Source organism: Madurella fahalii, assembly GCF_045866475.1.
Source record: "Madurella fahalii IFM 68171 DNA, scaffold_6, whole genome shotgun sequence".
NCBI lineage: Eukaryota > Fungi > Ascomycota > Sordariomycetes > Sordariales > Madurella > Madurella fahalii.
In genome coordinates, this window is record NW_027263976.1 from 3,144,617 (window position 1) to 3,162,997 (window position 18,381).

General features: G+C 57.4%; 6 protein-coding genes across 6 annotated transcripts; 4 read left to right on the forward strand and 2 right to left on the reverse strand.

The window, feature by feature from the left end:
- Positions 1 to 816: 816 nt before the first annotated feature.
- On the reverse strand, positions 817 to 3,192 carry ade1 (Bifunctional purine biosynthetic protein ADE1; the record flags this gene model as incomplete). Its single annotated transcript, XM_071066393.1, has 1 exon — positions 817 to 3,192. One exon carries the CDS (start codon positions 3,190 to 3,192, stop codon positions 817 to 819), a length of 2,376 nt encoding a protein of 791 aa, XP_070922494.1.
- A 3,865-nt stretch (positions 3,193 to 7,057) lies between these two features.
- Positions 7,058 to 8,145, forward strand: MFIFM68171_10975 (uncharacterized protein; the record flags this gene model as incomplete). Its single annotated transcript, XM_071066394.1, has 4 exons — positions 7,058 to 7,385; positions 7,443 to 7,621; positions 7,683 to 7,753; positions 7,809 to 8,145. 4 exons carry the CDS (start codon positions 7,058 to 7,060, stop codon positions 8,143 to 8,145), a joined length of 915 nt encoding a protein of 304 aa, XP_070922495.1.
- A 2,123-nt stretch (positions 8,146 to 10,268) lies between these two features.
- MFIFM68171_10976 (uncharacterized protein) lies at positions 10,269 to 10,785 on the forward strand (the record flags this gene model as incomplete). The annotated part of the gene is made up of 3 exons (XM_071066395.1): positions 10,269 to 10,358; positions 10,424 to 10,572; positions 10,629 to 10,785. 3 exons carry the CDS (start codon positions 10,269 to 10,271, stop codon positions 10,783 to 10,785), a joined length of 396 nt encoding a protein of 131 aa, XP_070922496.1.
- Positions 10,786 to 11,278: 493 nt separating this feature from the next.
- MFIFM68171_10977 (uncharacterized protein) lies at positions 11,279 to 12,276 on the forward strand (the record flags this gene model as incomplete). Its single annotated transcript, XM_071066396.1, has 2 exons — positions 11,279 to 12,073; positions 12,193 to 12,276. The coding sequence occupies 2 exons, from the start codon at positions 11,279 to 11,281 to the stop codon at positions 12,274 to 12,276; spliced, it is 879 nt and encodes a 292-aa protein (XP_070922497.1).
- Positions 12,277 to 12,585: 309 nt separating this feature from the next.
- On the reverse strand, positions 12,586 to 15,209 carry MFIFM68171_10978 (uncharacterized protein; the record flags this gene model as incomplete). Its single annotated transcript, XM_071066397.1, has 3 exons — positions 12,586 to 13,014; positions 13,096 to 14,343; positions 14,397 to 15,209. 3 exons carry the CDS (start codon positions 15,207 to 15,209, stop codon positions 12,586 to 12,588), a joined length of 2,490 nt encoding a protein of 829 aa, XP_070922498.1.
- A 1,206-nt stretch (positions 15,210 to 16,415) lies between these two features.
- Positions 16,416 to 17,329, forward strand: MFIFM68171_10979 (uncharacterized protein; the record flags this gene model as incomplete). The annotated part of the gene is made up of 2 exons (XM_071066398.1): positions 16,416 to 16,854; positions 16,911 to 17,329. 2 exons carry the CDS (start codon positions 16,416 to 16,418, stop codon positions 17,327 to 17,329), a joined length of 858 nt encoding a protein of 285 aa, XP_070922499.1.
- Between the last annotated feature and the right edge of the window lie 1,052 nt (positions 17,330 to 18,381).

An 18,381-nucleotide genomic window follows, 5' to 3' on the forward strand; every position in this document is an offset into this window, starting at 1 on the left:
GAGTTTTTCGGTTCGGGTTGGATCGGTGTTGTGAAGCATGTATGAAGAGCGCATTTGTATTTTATGCCCCTTGATACGAGGAACCGGGTTCCCAGGCTTAACAAGTCAGAGGCGCCCGCGTTCGTGATGACGTGACGAGAGCGCCGGTGTTTGGTGAATTTTAAAATGGTGGTTGGTGGATAGCAATGGATAGATGGGATTAGTCGTTAAAGACAACTCATTAGAATTGACATATGAAATTCTCTTGGGAGCGAATCCCGAAGTGGCCTTCCTCGATGAATCGAATTCTGAAGAGAAGAATTTGGCTCGTTTTGATCAACATGTGAAAAGTTCATACTGTATTATTCTCGTTGACATGGCTGCTTCTTTTTAACGAGAGTTTCTCCTGGTCTGCAGAACAAGGCAAGAAAGGGGCTTGTTGAACTGGCTCTCGAGTGCACCTGGGTCACCGCCATCAAGCCGGGTTTACGTTCATTAATCCAACTATCGTCACAATTTTGGTATTTAGACACCCATCACTGGTTTTTCACTCGCCTGTTTGGTACTGGCACGTCTGTTTGTGTTTGTTTGTTGCTTGCCGGGGTAAACACAGACCCAAGCTTCCGAATATCCCTCTCTAATCCGCCCTCAACCACAAACAAACAAACACCCAACTAGAGGACAAAGCGAAGCCTCAAAAACCGTCTACTTTTGTTTCACCTTTTACCGACCGACCAAAAGAAAGAAAATCAATTGCCTTGACTACCTGGGTCACCGAAAATTGACTCCCCGCAATTCCCCATCCGGACACCATTTTAGGTTCTTCGAGACAGGCTGTTACGCAGCCCACCTCTCCAGCCCCTTCAGCACGCACCCTTCCCCGCCCTCCCTCTTGACCAGCCGGCCGATCCTGTACACCGTCTCCCCGCTCCCCTCCAGCCGCTGGACCACCTCGTCCGCCGCGGGGCCCGCGGAGACGGCGAGCACCATGCCGACGCCGTTGTTGAAGGCGCGCGCCATCTCGGCCGGCTCCACCGACTCGCGCAGCCACCTGAAGACGGGGGGCGCCTCCCACGAGCCCACGTCGATCTCGGCCGCGAGGTGCTTGGGCAGCATGCGCGGCACGTTCTCGGTGAGCCCGCCGCCGGTGATGTGCGCCATGCCCTTGATGGCGGCGCCGGCGCGCGGGGCCGCGAGGGCGTCGAGCAGGGGCTTGACGTAGATGCGGGTCGGGGTGAGGAGGGCCTCGCCGACGGATTTGCCCGAGGGATCCCAGGGGGCCGGGTCGGTGTACTCGAGCCCCCTGGTCGTGACGATCTTCCGGACGAGGGAGAAGCCGTTGGAGTGGACGCCGGAGGAGGCCAGGCCGAGGAGCACGTCGCCCTCGACCATGGCGTCCTTGCGGGGGAGCCGCTGGCCGGGGCGCATGACGCCGATGGCGGCGCCGGCGGCGTCGTAGTCGTCGCCCGAGTAGAGGTCGGGCATCTCGGCCGTCTCGCCGCCGACCAGGGCGCAGCCGGCCTCGATGCAGCCCTTGGCGACGCCCTCGACGAACGAGGTGGCGACCGACACGTCGAGGCGGCTGCAGCCGTAGTAGTCGAGGAACATGAAGGGCTCGGCGCCCTGGACGACCAGATCGTTGACGTTCATGGCGACGAGGTCGATGCCCACCGTGTCGTGCTTGTTCATCTTTTGGGCGATGATGAGTTTTGTGCCGACGCCGTCGATGGCGCCGACGATGATAGGAGCGCCGGGGTGGCCGGCGGCGGACAGGTCAACCTCGCCGCCGAAGCCGCCGATGACGGCGTCCGCGCCCGGCCGGCGGGTAGTGGCCACGGCGGCCTTGATGCGGTTGACCAGCTCGTTGCCCGCGTCGATGCTCACGCCTGACTGCGCGTACGTGAGCTTGTCCGAGGTGGCCGCGGCTTTGCGGAAGGCGCGGTGGGCAATATCCTTGCGGTAATACATGCCTTCAAAGTTGATCAGCTTGACGCCCTCGTAGGCCTTGTCAACGGCGGCCCGGAGAGAGTCGCCGACTGCGTTCGCCGCGATGACCCGGCCGCCCGAGGTTAGTAGGGAGTCGCCAGAGAGCTTCGTGCCCGCGTGGAAGATAGTGATGTCCTGCGGCGCCGCCGTCACTTGCATTGGGATGTTCTTGGGATACGACTCGGGGTAGCCCGGGGCAGCGACGACCACGGTAGTGCTGAATTTGGACGAGACCTTGACTGGGACGTGTTCTAGATATGGCACCGGGCTAGCGCAGGCATACATGATCTTGGCCAGGTCCGATTCGAGCAGGGGGAGCACCGTCTGCGTCTCGGGATCGCCAAAGCGCACGTTGTATTCCAGCACCTTGGGAGTGCCGTCAGGGGAAATCATAAGCCCCGTAAAGAGACAGCCGCGGAACGGGAAGCCGTCCTTCCGCATGCCGTCAATAGTAGGCTGGAGAATCTCGCGCTCGATGCGCGCAACCAGCTCGGGTGTGGCGAGCTTCGTCGGGGCGTAGCAACCCATGCCGCCCGTGTTGAGGCCAGTATCGCCCTCGCCGATCCGCTTGTGGTCTTGGGCGGGAGGCAGTGACTTGATGGTGGTGCCGTCACAGAAGGACAAGATGCTCAGCTCGTCGCCGGTCAGGAACTCCTCGATGACGACCTCGTCGCCGGCGGAGCCGAATGCCTTGTCTTGCATGATCTCCTTGAGCGCCTGCTGGGCTTCCTCCTGGGTCTGAGGGATGATGACACCCTTGCCTGCGGCCAAGCCGGTGGCCTTGATCACGACATTGTGCTTGACCGTCTTGAGATACTGGCTTGCTTTTTCGTAGTCGGAGAAGTTCTCGTATGCGGCGGTAGGGATGCTGTGCTTCTTCATGAAGTCCTTGGAGAATGTCTTGCTGCCCTCCATGCGCGCGGCTTCCTTGGACGGGCCGAAGACTGGGATGCCAGCGTCGCGGAAAAAGCCCTCGACGCCATCAACGAGGGGCGCCTCGGGCCCGGGAACCACCAGGTTGACACTGTTCTTCCTGGCGAGCTCAACGAGGCCGGGGTAGTCGTCGGCGGCCACAGAGGTGTTGTTAGTGACCTTGGGAAGCGCCGCGGTGCCACCATTACCGGGCACTGCAATGATAGACTCTACATGTGGCGATTGGACGAGCTTCCAGGCTAGGGCGTGCTCGCGGCCGCCGTTACCGATAAGCAGGATTCGGAGAGACGACATCTTCACGCTGGATCAAATTTCATCGGCCTTTCTCTGCCCTGCATGCCGCCCCTCCTCCAGGCGTGTCGAGAGCGCGAAAAAATTCCTGGGGAAAATTACCCCTCCCCCGCGATTTCGGCGATTACTTATCGGCAGTCAGATGTTGATTGGCCAATGCCTGGCCAGCGAGGCACTGTACAGTGTTGTTGCTATAGCGGAGAGAACACATTTTGTTGAGCACCTCAGTGTTGACCAAATGCACCAATCTCGGTGGATCAAACCACACAGCACTTTTTATGTAACTTGCAGCCGTCCAGCCAGGACCAGCCAGTTGGCATTGAACAGCCGCTCGTCTACTACAAAAGAGCCGTTCCGAATTACCGGGGTGGTTATCAAGGGATTGTTGGAATTTCCGTGCCCAGAGATATGATAAAGGCTAGCAAGCAGAGCCTGAGACCAACAGACTGTACTGGACGGATACGAGATGCTGATGCTAGGGCGTTGCGGGGCCCTCCTAAAACATCGAGCCGCCGAACTTGTCGCGCTCCCGTGCGGCTATTCGGCTATTGATTGTAACACAAAACTACTGGCATCGGATGTGTCGGAATGACCGTTGGTGCCGGCCACGGTGGGTTCGACGTGCGGTGCGACAGGTTGCGCCAAGGGAGGAGACCTTAAACGCTAGATACAAGCCATGATCTCAAATCGGAGAACGAATGTGATACTTCGCATGACCAGTGTTGAATGCTACCGCTACCTACCGGTGGCGGGGGGTTGCAACGGCCGCAAGGACATTTCGGGTCGTTGGGGCTGGATAGCCAAGCAGCCTCCAGTTGATTTCCTTGCAAAACCAAGCAAGATCAGCGGTGATATGGGAGGCTCGGAAAGACGACTTGCATCATGATTCTCGGCTCACCGCTATCACGGGTGATGGATGCCGAAGCACCGGTATCACGGCCAGCCGTGGTGACTTCGGGTCTCGGCCCTCAGAAAGTGTCAGCGGCTTTCAGAAAGCTTGGATTAGCTTGTGGGGAAAACAAGACAATCGAGGGAGGCCTGCTATTCCCCGTAGAGGGCACCCAATAAGTAATGGACTTGCCAAGACCGTAGGTACCCAGAACCCAGCTCACGCGATGCAGCAGCGTTCGAGAAGGCTCGCTCTTTCGAGTGTGCCAACCAATGTTCGAACAGCGCAAGAAGCAGTACGGTAGCTATTGAAGTTTGGACGCTGGCTGTCAGCGGTTTTGCAAAAATAGCGCTGAACAGAGTCGAACAGATCACTTCTGCATCTACCGATGTGGTGGAACCAAACAACGCCCGTCGCGACATTGTCAATGCGTTTTGTGCTCCCCACTCACATCTTCGAAGGCATGAATGGCACTCCCAATAGCTGAGGGACATCGGGCCTAGTCCGGACGATCTCTCAAGGGCTAACCGACTGTCGTTCCTTTCTTCCCAGGGCCTGCTCGCTGACTGAGGACATCAGCAGTGGGTCGCGGGAAACAGGTGCCTCGGTCGGAGAGCTTTGCAGGAGCACCGAGACAGTCCGGGGCAGCCAGCGCGGGTCGCTTTCTGATAACTTGAAGCTCGCATACAGGACACAACATGCATACGAACTGGCCAATTGCCACTAAATAAAACACAGGCAACAAGCCGGAGCGCAGCTGGCACTGCGTTTGGTGGCGGCGCCATGACCGAGAAACTCTGCTAACATAATGAATGATTGGGGCCTAGAGCGGTCCGTGACGACGATAGCTGGGCTTTGTACGAGGTCTTCCCCAGGGCGGTGTCACCTCGGGACGTCGAGTTTGGCGTCCCTCGAGATTTTCGTCTTCCGCTCCCGAGCGAGCACGAGACTTGTGAGGGAAAATACCTGATAAGGATGTGAAAATAAGAGCGCTTGGCAAAACATGGCAAGCCACTCAGACCATGCGATCGGGATCGATGGCCAAGGATGGCCCAGGATAGCCCCACCCTGCCTGCCGAATGGCCGCCCGGATCACCTTCCTAGGTTAGTGTTGGGTTAGTGTTGCTCGATGACGCCATGAATCCTCAACAGGTCGGATTGACATCGCAAAGTTTACACTGCAACAAACCCCCCCCCCCCCCCCCCCCGAGTTGCTGAGACATGGGAATGGGAATGGGAATGGCAACCCGGCAGCTGGTGCAAGGGCTAATATCGATGCCTAGTCTGATTACGTAGTGAGCTGCAGTTCGCTCTCCGTTTGACGTCCTCGTTCCTCGTTTCCTGGACCGAGCGGTCTCCACGTCAACCTGCCGTCCTTGCAGATCGTGCTGGCTCTGCCTTAGCTTCGCTGAACACGAGCGGGTTGGGCACACGTTTTTGCGTTCATTTTTGCTTCTTGCGACATGACAGGTACAACCGCAGTTGATCGGCGATGTGGCCGGGCAACACATCTGCGCGCGAACTCGGTCGCCAACAACACCTCCAAGCTTTTTTCCCCAGAGTCCGATCGTTCACCACGGCCAATGTCATCGCATCCCCATATTGCGCAGCGAGACATAGGTCGGCACTGCGCGTCAGCGAGTAGCCAGATCCCCGATAATCATCAGCACACTTGACTGCCCGCGACAGTCCTTGCCGAGTGCTTAGAGCTTCAGCTACAAGTACTGTAAAAGGCATTCCTGCTTTCTCGATGGAGCCCGGCGCGACCATCAACAGGTCCAGTCCAAGCCAAGAAAATCCGATAAGGGAAAACAAGGGGGCTTGGCAGGCTTGCCGTCATCGCCCGGCGACGTCGACATCATCGCAGGGGTCGACATCACGGAAACCGGGGTCGGTTCACAGTTGGCGGGCGCGCCAACCACTCAGGCCCTGAGGATTTTTCAGGTGATGCTCACCCCTGCCGCGTCCCTTCTTGGGGGAGGGCGGACTCCATACCAACACACAGTGCTACATTACCGCTTGAGAGCTCATGCTTTTGCTTCCGCCGCAACCGGGCCCGCACTGATACGGGCCGTTCGCGCTGTCATCTGCGCTGGGAATAATAATGTAGTCTTCTGGTCTCGGTGAACGACCGGCCACCTGTGCCGCCGTACCCGAGGACGCTAAACAACAAGCAGCCATGGAATTGTCAGCCAACAAGACGGCGGACGGATCCCCGTCTGTGACCGTGCCCTTTGTCCGGGAGCGCTCCAAGTTAGCATCCACGGCATCCTTCTCTCCAATGTGGCGTGCAGTGCCCTCGGGCAAGAGCAGGGACTCGAGGACGGCTTGCAGCGAGAACATCTGACAAGCGGTGCTTCTTGTTAGCCTCCCCGTATAGAGCTCTATACCCTACATGGCAAATTACAGGCCTACTGGCCAACCAACGGTCACGGCTTGTCTGCATGTACTATACTGTGCCGGCCGTTTTCGAGCCACTTCCGCTTCGGTCTCACAACTGGGTTGTCTGCCCAACCTCGCGGTTCCTAACACTGGGAAGGGAGCTCCATCCGTCCAGTCTCGCGGCCACCGATCCCCACCCTCACCCCACCATGCTCGCTGCCATGCAGACCGGATAGGATTGTCCAACTGTCGTTGGACGGCAGCAAAGATGTCATCGGAACCCCACCGTACCACCGTCTCTCTCTGTCTCTCATGGTCCTGCCGCTACGTTACCAGGAGACCACCGCTCTGATTGTGTATAAACCAACCGGCTCCCGGTTAGGAGCTCTCCCGTTGTCCCCCCATTCCCAGCCATCTCGGTCTCGAGTCTCCAACTCGCTTCCTCTTGGGTCCTCCCCTGCAGGCAACTCGTTCGCTCAGGTTATCAAAGACCCTCGCTCGCCCTCTACATTGTACCTGGACATCTCAGGATCCACTCGTCCACATACAGTTCGCTACAGGCCACGATAGTTGTCGACAGACGACATAACAAACAAAATGAGAGCAGCTCTTTCGTTCATTGCCCTCGCCGCCTCGGCCTTGGGCGCCAACATCCCACCGGCGGTGAATAGGGGACTTTATGACAGGACTTATGGCCATGGAGGTGGCCATGGAGGCGGTCATGGCGGCGGGGGCACTTGGGAGACGGTGACCACCGAGGTTATCGTCACCTACACAACCGTCTGCCCCATCACCGAGACCATCACGAAGCCCGGGCACACTTATACCACTACCTACACCACCACCAGTACCGTCAAGACTGCCGTTCCCACAACCGTCGTGGTGACCAAGACGGCACCTCCAGTCACTAAGACCGAGGGAGAAGGTAAGCAATGCCCCTGGACCGGACGCACGGCTTTGCTGACCGTTGGTCGACTTTTAGTCGTCTACACCACTCTCACCGAGCTCTGCCCAGTCACCGAGACCAAGGTCGTCGGCGGCTCGACAGTGGAGGTTACCTGGACTTCGACCTCGACTGTCGTCACCAAGATCCCCAAGACGGAGACTGTCTACACTACCAACATCGTGACCGAGTACGAGACGACCGACGTCTACGAGACGGTGTGTTTTACGCTGGCCTTGTGTACTAGATTCGTTAAAAGTGCTAACGTGGAAATACCAGGTCACCTGCCCGGTGGTCACTTACACAACCGTGTCTGAGGGTTCTACCATCGAGATCACCAAGACTAACTCGTAAGCTTACCCATTCCCAAAAATCATTATTCAACTCATGCTCATAACGCCTCAGCATCACCCTCACCAACACCGAAGTGCACACCGTCACCGAGGTGATCCCGGTCACCGTTACTGAGGAAATCGACTACACCGTCAACGTGCCCGTGACGACCCGGCAGACGGTCACGGCCCACTCTACTGTCATCGTGACTGAGAGCGATATCCACTACACCTCGCAGCCACTGCCTCCCACGACCGTCACCGTCCCGACGTCGGTTACCAACCGCCCGACGCCCCCCGCCAACCAGACCACTACCGGCGTGCCGCCTGTTTCTACCGCTGGCGCCAACAGCCTTGGCCCTGCGGCCGCGCTTGTGGTAGGCATTGTGGGCGGGTTGGCTCTCATTTGATCCATTCAAATGGGTTGGCGATCGGATCCGATGCTCTCTTCTGCCCTGTGGTGGAAATAAGCACAAACTCTTTTTTGGGCCTGAAAGTTTGATGGAGTATCTGAGCGTCGTTTGATTATTTCTTTTTCTCGGATCAGTTGACGACGAGACACTCATTTAGATGGATTGGACTGGCATTGGAATGCAACTATGAACTTGGGGGGTCATGATCATAAAAGGTTGGTTGGGCGGTCGGCGACGGATGGATGGACTGATCAACGGCGGCCATGTCTCTCATAGAGGCGGCTTCTATGAGGGGACGGGTCTAAATGACGGGTAGCTAGATAGTTAGTAACTTAATGTTTTATTGTACATATAGGGATTTAGAATAGGAGTTATCCTCTTTCTTAAATTTACGTGCCGTGCCGTGCCGAACAAGGTCGATCTGTCTTGGTTGCGGGTGTGGGTGAATGGAGATTGTTTTGATTCGTCATACCTGAATTATGAGTGTGGTGGCAAAGATGATAGATATTATTTGGCTAAAACAAGGAAAATAGATCATCTACGTAAATATGCAAGAACCCACCCTCGGGTCGTAGTCTCTCAAGATAACGAATGGTGAGATGGCTGTGGTAAATAGTCCTTTTGCTGGCAATAAACCAATCTAAGTGTGATGCATTAGGGATGTTCAGTGTCTTACTCGGATTGTGTTAACATCTTGTTCCGCAAAGTTGGTGCTGACTAACAACGTAAAGACAAATTATGCGGGAACATTTCCCTAAAGGTAGGGACTAATTAGATTTGGAGAGGGGTCTGCTAAATAGTACCTTAGATGCTGTTTGATAGCGATATGGTATGTCAGAGCAAAGCCTCTAAAGGACTGTCTTCAAAGGTCCGGGAGCCTTTGATGCCGCAGTCCCATCCATCTCCCTATCAACCTCGTTAGGTCACTTGTCCTCCACCAATTGCTGCGCGGGAAGCCTGTGCCACGGGTCCATTTTCACGATTTTGCCGATGAAGCCGCGATCTATTAGTTTGGTCTCGGTCCGTGACAAGCGCTGGAAAGGGATCTGCTAGTTCCTGGATCTCATCAACCGAGAGCGGGAAGGGTGTAACCATGTTGAAAGTGCTTTGGGATACTGCGCTTGTTCTCTAGCCGTGCCTGTCGGATGCTCTTGATGACGGGCTGGTTGCGAGTGTTGCTAGAGACCGGTCAGTGTCGGTTGGTTTGATCTGTCAAGGTGGTTTAACATGGCAAACCATACGGTCTCGTAGAGCTGCACTGTGGTCATGTATATGCCAAGTTTGCCCCTGAGGTGCTGACCGACTTTGGGGGGGGAAATGGGTGACAGACAACGTAGACTGGTATTGACGCCTTGCTTTATGCACATTCCCATTGTTGGTCTAATCCGGAGCACTGAACTAATGGCCCACAGTTTTACATCTAGACATCCTGTCGACTGGGAGACCAGTTTTTCCGAGTACTTAATACCAGGATGTTGAAGGATGGTCGTAAAGTCCCGACAAGACGGACATCAAAGGTGAGTATCGCGAAACCACGTGACCACGTGTGTCATTCACCCCCTGCATGAGAGCAAGACCGTTTCCTTCTCTTCTCGTTCCGTTGGCCATTGATGATCATAGTTATGCAGTAAGAGGATGGAAGTGCACCGTCCACATAGCTAATCGGGAAATAACCCGGGGGACTGTAGACAGAGAAGGATCACGGACATGACTAAGTCCGAGGCATTGCTCCTACAGTAGCATCAGCTCCCTGCTTCGTACCAGGGCTCTGGACAAGATAGGCATTCGCTCCCAGGGGTCGTATTTCCGCCAACGGCATTGGTAGCTGGTGAAGGTCTCTTTTTGGATCGACACGAATGGTAGCTGTATTCGAGCAACACCGCACCGGCGAAGCTGGCTTACGCAGTCGAAGCCTGGGGAATACGAAGCCGCTCAATCCGGCAAATCCAGCTTGCAACAGCGAGTGGATGTTTCGCCGCGTGCATAACCGACATTGCACGCATGTCTGCACCAGAGTATAAGGGCTGTAGCCGCCCGGTGCTGAGCCCCTGTCATCCCTTCTCTAGCTTCTCACCCGGTCATCGAGGTTTAGCCCCAAGCATCAAGGACCACGACGCACCATGTTATTCACCGCCACCATCCTCAGCACCCTCCTAGCCTGCTCTACGCGGGCATCTTCGGTGCCCCTCGAGAAGCGTGAAATTGGCGGGGTAAGTGTTAACTAGGTGAAGAAAGATGCCTTGGTGCGCCACCGACTAAACAGCTCACCCGGCAGGTCCTCATCTGCGCCGAAGCTAATGCGGGCGGTCTTTGTGAGTATGCGGTATACGAGTTGGAGACATGCCACAACCTGCCGGAGCCGTTGATCAAGAATGCGGCCACCTTTGCCCCCGATGAGGGGCCGTTTTTCTGCTATCCCCGCCTGTGAGTGGCAGTGATAATCGAAGATAGCCCGAGGGATGCTGACAGCGGGAAAACAGCTTGAGGTGCGAAGATATTTGCAGGTCGCCGACGGGGTGCACCTTTGGCGCCGTGTCATCCGACTACCCCAACAAATTCAACCTGACGGCCATTGGCTGGGACACACTCATCACCTCGTTCAGGTGTCACCTGAACGAAAGTACGACCGAGAATTAGGTCAATGGCTTGGTTGGGGAGCATTGTATTCATAAACAATAGAGAGTACGGCTAGGGGAATAACAAAGCTCTTACCTTCGGCATTCGGGATTATGAAGGTCGTCTGTCGCCTGTCGTCCGTCGTTCCTCGTCGGAGTAAAGTGCATGGCCGAGCGTGATGACGACATGGACGGCTTGTGGACCTCTTTTCCGAAGCTCTCTTTACCCCTCGCCCCCCCGCCTAATCGGCAGTCGATAAAGGTGGGGTTACGGCCGTGTCTCGGGTGCTTCAATTGCCATTGACGGCCGAAGTCAATTGGGATCCAGGGCGGGGCTGGATAAAGCGGGAATGCCCAGACACCGTCTACCACGGTTCATAACGGGTAGCAGTATCTGTAGTTATACCGTCCTCTCCTCCGCCTTCCCCGGATCAGCCCCTCATCCCTCATCCTATCCCTTCCTCACCAACACTACCACCACAACTACCAAGCGCTACCGCTCTAGCACCGCCAAAATGCCCTTCGAAACCAAAGCCACCATCGCCTCCTTCTCGGGCAAACTCTTCAAACTCTCCCACCCGTCCAGCACAACCGGCACCCCGATGGCCGTGAACCTATACCTCCCCCCGCAAGCCCTCTCCGCAGACTCCCCCCAAAAAGTCCCCCTCCTAATCTACCTCTCGGGCCTGACGTGCTCCCCGGAGAACTGCTCGGAGAAAGGCTTCTTCCAGCACCGCGCGAGCCAGCTGGGCCTCGCCCTCCTCTACCCGGACACGTCGCCGCGCGGGCTCAACCTCCCGGGGGAGAAGGACGCGTGGGACTTTGGTGAGGCGGCCGGGTTCTACGTGGACGCCACGCAGGAGCCGTGGAAGGCGGGGTACAAGATGGAGAGCTACGTCACGCGGGAGCTGCCCGAGGCGCTGTTCGGCGACGCCGAGTACGGCAAGTACCTCGACCGCGGCCGGGTGTCCATCACGGGCCACAGCATGGGCGGGCACGGCGCCCTGACGCTGTACCTCAAGAACCCGGGCATGTACAAGAGCGTGAGCGCCTTCGCGCCCATCGCCAACCCGAGCCGGTGTCCGTGGGGCGAGAAGGCTTTCACGGGGTACCTGGGCGCCGACCGCGAGGAGTGGAAGAAGCACGACGCCACCGAGCTGGTGAGGGGGTGGGCGGGCAAGGATCTCAAGGCGCTGGTGGACGTGGGCACGGGGGATAATTTCTACAAGCAGGGCCAGTTGCTGCCTGAGAATTTTGAGAAGGCGGCCAAGGAAGCTGGGGTACACGGGTTAACTGTGAGGTATCAGGAGGTAAGTTATTTATTTGTTCAATTATTTATTTTGTTTATATGTTCCTTTATTTTCAAAGAAGATTATATAAGACGGAGCCTAGAGAGAATAAAAAAGGCACTAATACGAAATTACGACAGGGCTATGATCATTCGTATTACTTTATGGCAACGTTCAGCGACGACCATGTCAACCACGCGGCCAAGCACCTGGGTCTGCTGTAAAGGGTCTACGAGGGGGGGGGGGGAAGAAATGAAGGTTGTAAGGGGGGAATGAGACAGGGTTGCTCAGTTTGCTCGAAACGGCCAAAATATAACGGTGCAAAATTATGCGATGGTGTAATCAAGCTTCTGGATACGTACGAGCAATGCAACACCATGATAGGACTCGTATTTCCTTCCCCATGCCAAAATCAATCGAGCGTCCGACAAACACCATGCCGACAAGCATATTCCGCGGTATCAAGCACGAACCAAAGAAATTAGGTATCAACTTCCCCCCCCGCCCCTCCTCCCTCTCTCCCTCACTCTCTCTTAGCTAACCCTCTTATCAACCGGACTAAACCCACCCCCTTCCCTCTCCTGTTGCACCTTCGCCCTCATCTCGGCCTCGGCCTCGCGCTTAATGCGCACGTAGGCGAGCTTCTCGAACCGGCTCATGGACCGCCACCAGTGCTGCCCGGCCTCGTGCTCGGCGATGCGCTCGAGCAGGTCGGCCGTCTTGATGCGCACGTCGCGGTCCTTGTGGAACAGGCCCAGCGCAATGTAGAACAGCCCCGCGTGCGACTCGGGCGTGACGCTCAGCAGCAGGCAGATCTCGTCGTACGAGTGCACGTACTTTGCAAATGCGTCGTAGATCTCCTTGCTCTGCATCGGCGTCAGCCGTTGCGTCCGCAGGCGGTCGTGCATGTGCGCCAGGTCGAGACCCTTGAGCGGGCGGATTGTGTACACCTTGGCCACGTCCTATTTCGTGTTTTTGACGATTTCGGCGGTCAGTCTGATACTCTCCTCAAAAGGGAAATTGGGAGTAAAGCTCTTGCCCACCTGGATGAAGCTGTAGTAACTCCTAGTATTCCTCCACCCTTCAATCCTCGTCACGTTGCCCGCTAGCTCCTTCGCCTTGGTCGCCTCGTCAGCCCACACATAGCCGTGGCCGCCCGGGCCCGTCATGTTAGCCTCGTGCTCGTCACTACCAATGTACAGCGCGCTCGCCCCGTACACGCTCTCCTCAAACGCGGCCGCGATCCGCGTGAACTTGAGCACCCACGCTCGCCACTTAGCTCGGATGACGCGCTCCCCGGCCCGCGTGGCGATGCTCCGGAGAATGTCAGCCATGAAGGCCGCGTCCCCCGTCAGGTCGTTGTTGGACGACGACGACGACGAGTTGTACACCAGGTTCGCGTAGGCCGGGTTCTGTTGCTGAAAGTACACCAGCCCTTCCGTGATCGGCGCCGCCTCGATCTTGCTGCTGATCTTCATCTTGCCGCTCGGCAGGTCGCAGAGCAGATCCCACCACTCCGGATGATGCTCAAACGTCGGGTTCGTCACACCGGCGATGAACCCCGGTACGTTCAGCAAGTCGTCGATCTTTGTGAGATCGGTGTACGGGAAGGCGTGCCGGGTAAAGCCCCTGAGGATGCCGCCAGACGCCAGCGCGCAGGCCGCGAGGACGGCCTCGGCGACATCCCCCGACGGCATGTTGTGACCCAGAAAGATTACCCGTTTTTGCGTCAATAGTGCATTGATGAGCACGATGATGGGGTGTGTGGTAGCGCCGTTTGTCGTGAGATGCGGATGCAGCGTGGAGAAGGTCTGCGGTGACTTGGCGTGCGAGTCGGAGAAGTTTTGGATGAGCTTGATCAGGGAGAAGTCGCCAACAATCTCAGGCATGACGGCCACGGGCACCTTGATCGGAATGGGAATGCCCTTGTACATGACCTTGCTCTCGAACTCGTGCGTGTCCCTAGGGACCACATACGCCGCCTGTCCCTCGATGTGCGCCTTGGTCCCCGAACGGAATATCCCAGGCCGCTTCGCCGGCGTCTGGCTGGCGTCTAGTGGTTGGTCCGCCACACCCTCCCCCGTTTCTTCGGCAATCCGCACTTGGATCATCTGCTCGAACTTTTCAACAAACAGATCCTTATTGTCGCTCGACTGTAAGAGGTGCGCCTCCAGCAAACTCAGCTTCGGCATCAACGACAAGTCCATTTCGTTTACGGCATTGAACAGCATGGTTAAGGTTTCTGGCACCGGCGACTTGAAGTACTCCTCCAGGGCTAGTAATAATAGGGGCTGAGCTCGAGTTAGCCGGCGTGCAGTGATACGGAGGGAGAGCAGGTTCTCGCCTTGTATATATGCAGGAAGGGATGCCGGGTGCAGATGGCCATGGCTTTCACCACGGCGCCTCTCTTGACCGTCTTGTCCTGTTTTGTGTTGACGAGATTGAGGACGTACACCAAAGGCGGACCCTCGCCGCCTTCAGGCTCCGTATCGGTGGATACGTCGTCGTCCCAGTCGTCGTCCAAATCGCCGTCTTCTTCCTCGTCGTCCGACTCGTGTATTACTCCTTTGGCCCGGTCCCGTTTGCGTGTCCGCCGCGCGCGCCTCTCCTCTTTTGCGCGCCGATCCGCGTCGTCCTCCTCTTGGCTCGTGTCCTTGTGCAGAAAGAATATTGTCCAGTCCTGGTTTCTGACGTGGGCCTGGTCGGGGAGCATGAGTTCGGCAAGCATGTGCTCGTCGCCGGTGATGGCCACCGGGTACTGGTGCTCCATGACCGGGCCCCGGTCAATATCGAACGACGCGACTAAGATGTACTCGACGTGATTCTCTGTACTACCGCGCGGGTACTGCGAGCGCAGCCTGCGGGGCCGGCGCACCGCGGGGTCATAGCGACGTTGTGCGCCGGCTGACAGGGAACTGTGCTGTGACGACGTCTTGCTCTTGGCGCTCGGGTCCGAAGCCCGGTCGAGATCGGGGATCACTCCGGCGGGGGGCTGCGGGGAGCGGGCGGGCCGCGCACTCTGCGACATCTCGGCGGCGGACCGCGATGACGGGATTGTTGATAGCGATCTTCGATGGTTCAGACCCTTGCCGTTGGCATAGCCGGCCGCGCTGCTGGCTCGTGTGAGGAATGGCAGCGCTTGCTGGGTCGATGCCATCGTCATGCGGACACTACGCGCGCCCACTAGCCCCTATCCAAGCTTGGCTGAATATCCAACGAGCCTCCTCGCTTTTGCCGGGCCCCGTCCTGAGGGTGCGCTGCTTCGGGCTGTCCTTGAATGTGCGACACAGTTAGTTGCACGAACCAGACGTTCGGGCTCGGTCCGCAAATCACCGGAATGAAATTGGCCGCAGAAGAGCACAAACAGGCGCCTAGGTGGCCCCTCCCGACCCGGCGGATGGGGTGTTGCCCGCTCCAGCCCAGCGCCCGGTCTTTTGCAACAATGGTGTGTGGATTTGTTGGGTCCAATGGGCGGGCGCGGCCCAGAGACGAGAGGTGCGAGAGGGGAACGCGGTCCCAAGCGAGATGCGACTGGGGGAGAGCCGGACCGGTCTTCTGGATTGGCCTACCGTGTGAGGATTAAAAGGGGCGGGAGCAAACGGCGCCCGGAGACTCCAACTCGAAACACCCGTCTCCGGCTGGGAACTCGTCGACGGAACGGGCTGCCGAGTCAATGCCGCCGTGGGAACGCGCGGCACCGAAACACACGGATCGGCTGCAAGCCGAGATGCAGGACGTTCAACCAACGATGCTTTGGTGCTGTGAACCGTTGGGTTGAGTTGCACTCCGGACAGGGGTTCTGGCTGAGCCAGTGAGGGGTTCAGGGAGGGGACGGATCTGGCCGCTGCTGGGAACGCTCCCTGTCCAATCCCTGCAAAAAGGGGTTTGAAACATGCATGGCCCGGCAGAAGCCCAGCCTCAGCCCCACAACAGAGCCCAGCCACAAATGCCCCCCATTGCGGCCTGACAGCAGTGGCGCTTCGTCATTGCTACCTTGCTGAGGTGGTTGTCCGGTTAGATTGTTTACTTTGGTCCCGCCATCGGCTTTCCAAGATTGCTGCAGATCGCCATTGACGACGGCTAGGTGCCCAACCAGACAGCAAAAGAGTTTACTGAACATCTTGGTGCTGGGAATCAATTTGCTCATAGATTTCTCGACATTGGTCTTTGCCAACAGGGCAGCGTTTCATCGGGCGCGTATTGTTTGTCAACGGGGCAACATCTACACACCAATCGACAGCAGTCGGGAACCCGGGGAAAATCTCCCTGTTACGTTTTGCAAACACTGCCCGAGAGACGGCGACAGAAAAAATGGTAATGCTGTTGTGGAAACGGATTTCTTTGTGTGCTATGCTGACCAGCCATGCAGGCCATGCCGTTCAAGCCGTCCCCGCTGGGGTACGGGACCACTCGAGCTTCGCCATTCCGCCGCCCACAATCACCGGCATCTCCTTCCACCTTGCGACAGACAACCCCGTCAGCGTCGCCCGCGAAGCAAGGATTCTCCGAGGGCGGCCCGAAGTTCGCTAGCAGCCCAGTGACTACCCCTACGCCAGAGAGCCGGACACTCCGCAGACACGCGACAGTGGTCGATGCGCCGGATGATGACGATGAAGAATTCCTGCCCCCGCCGCCCATCGCGCATCGGTCAGCGGTTACCAACACAGCGGCGCACGGGACCACATTATCCCAACTACAGCCCTCCCAGGTCCGGACGTTGCGGGAAGGTTTCCAGATACTCGACCGCGACAGCGATGGTTCCGTGAACAGGGAGGACATTGCCGACATGCTTAAGCAGCTGGGTAGGGCCTGTGTCCTTTGTTATTCTCAGCGCACCGGCTGACACGTAAGCTCCCAGGCCTTCCGTCGAGCGCGTCCGACGTCTCGCAGTTCTTCCCGCCGTCTGGACCCCAGACCATGACCATTGCCATGTTCCTCAACTCTATCTCGGCTGCGCTGGCTGCCCTGTCGCCGAGCTCGGAGCTCCTGTCCGCATTCTCAGCGTTTGACGACGACGACAGCGGTCAGGTCGATCTCGCGGAGCTCCGGGACGCCCTGCTGAACACCGCACCGGAGCCTGGCCAACAGCCATTGACGGCAATGGACGTGGACAAGGTCATTGCAGGCTTCACGGGGCGGAGAGCCTTCACCAAGAGCAGGGCCGGTGGCGGCCTAGGCAAGCGTGGTGAGGTGTTCAGGTACCATGATTTTGTAAACACAATCATTGGAGGTAACGGAGGGGGTGAGCAGGCCTCAGAGGACCCGGAGGATGCGTGAGCTAGCCAGGAGCACCAACCAGAGGGGTGCATGGGCGTTGCGGGGCTGCCGATGGTTATCAACAAGCGTCATGACTGGGCGGCTGGATTTCGCGTGGTAGTAATGAGTAACGGGCTATGGGGATGGTTTGATGGTTTGGGCCTATCGGTTTGGTGTTTGGCGCTGTCAACGGGGATTATCAACCAATAAACGGATGTCGCATTACGAATTTGTTACCATCGCGCGGTGGCTGTCACAGTTCAATGCGCAGGCCGCGCCTAGCGTCCCTTTTGGCCTTTCTGTTGACCTGGCAAGGCCCTTGAGGCAAACCGGTGAGCAGTCGCCAACCTCCAAAGAGAAAAAAAAAAAAAAAAAAAAAAAAAAAACAGTCGCTGACCATGGGAGCCCCGATTGAAATCAATCCGGTTGTTGATTGCCCTCTTGCTCTTCCCCTCAATGACAAACGGGCTTCGAGCCTTGCAAACGCTGCGCAATGCGCCCCGACTGCGGACAGGCTGACCCACAGAAGCTTCGAGAAATGGGCAGTGCCGGCCTCCGGCTGAGCGCCGGTTAGAGCGATACGCCCCGACATTCGAATTCTTCAGTGTCTCAGCGGGGGTTGCTAGCAGCCTTGGGAGCTGGTCCCGTGGGCAGCACCCCCGGGGGTTGAAGAGACGACCGGGTGGAAGCCGCTGCCCCCCGCAGCTGGCCACGTCCCCACGCTCGGGTGCTGGGCGTTGGACGGGACGAATGACTTTCTTCTGCCTGCCAAATTTCCAGAGCAACCCCAGCCAGCTCAATATTCCTTCGAATCGCAAATCAAGAGGCCGAAAGGGCTCCGTGATTTGCCTGTGGGCTGAGAAATCGTCTAAACCCTTTCAATCTGCTAAAACGTGATGGGTTGATCGGCCTGCTGCCTTCTTTTGCGAACTTTTGAACCATCCCCGACCTCCAGACTTTCACAATTCCTTTTGCCCACTTCCCAGTTTCCCGCCAGCCAGGAAAACCCCCCCTTTCAATTTTTTGGCGGTTACGCTGCCAGAGGGAAAAAAAATTTAAAATAAAAAATAGGT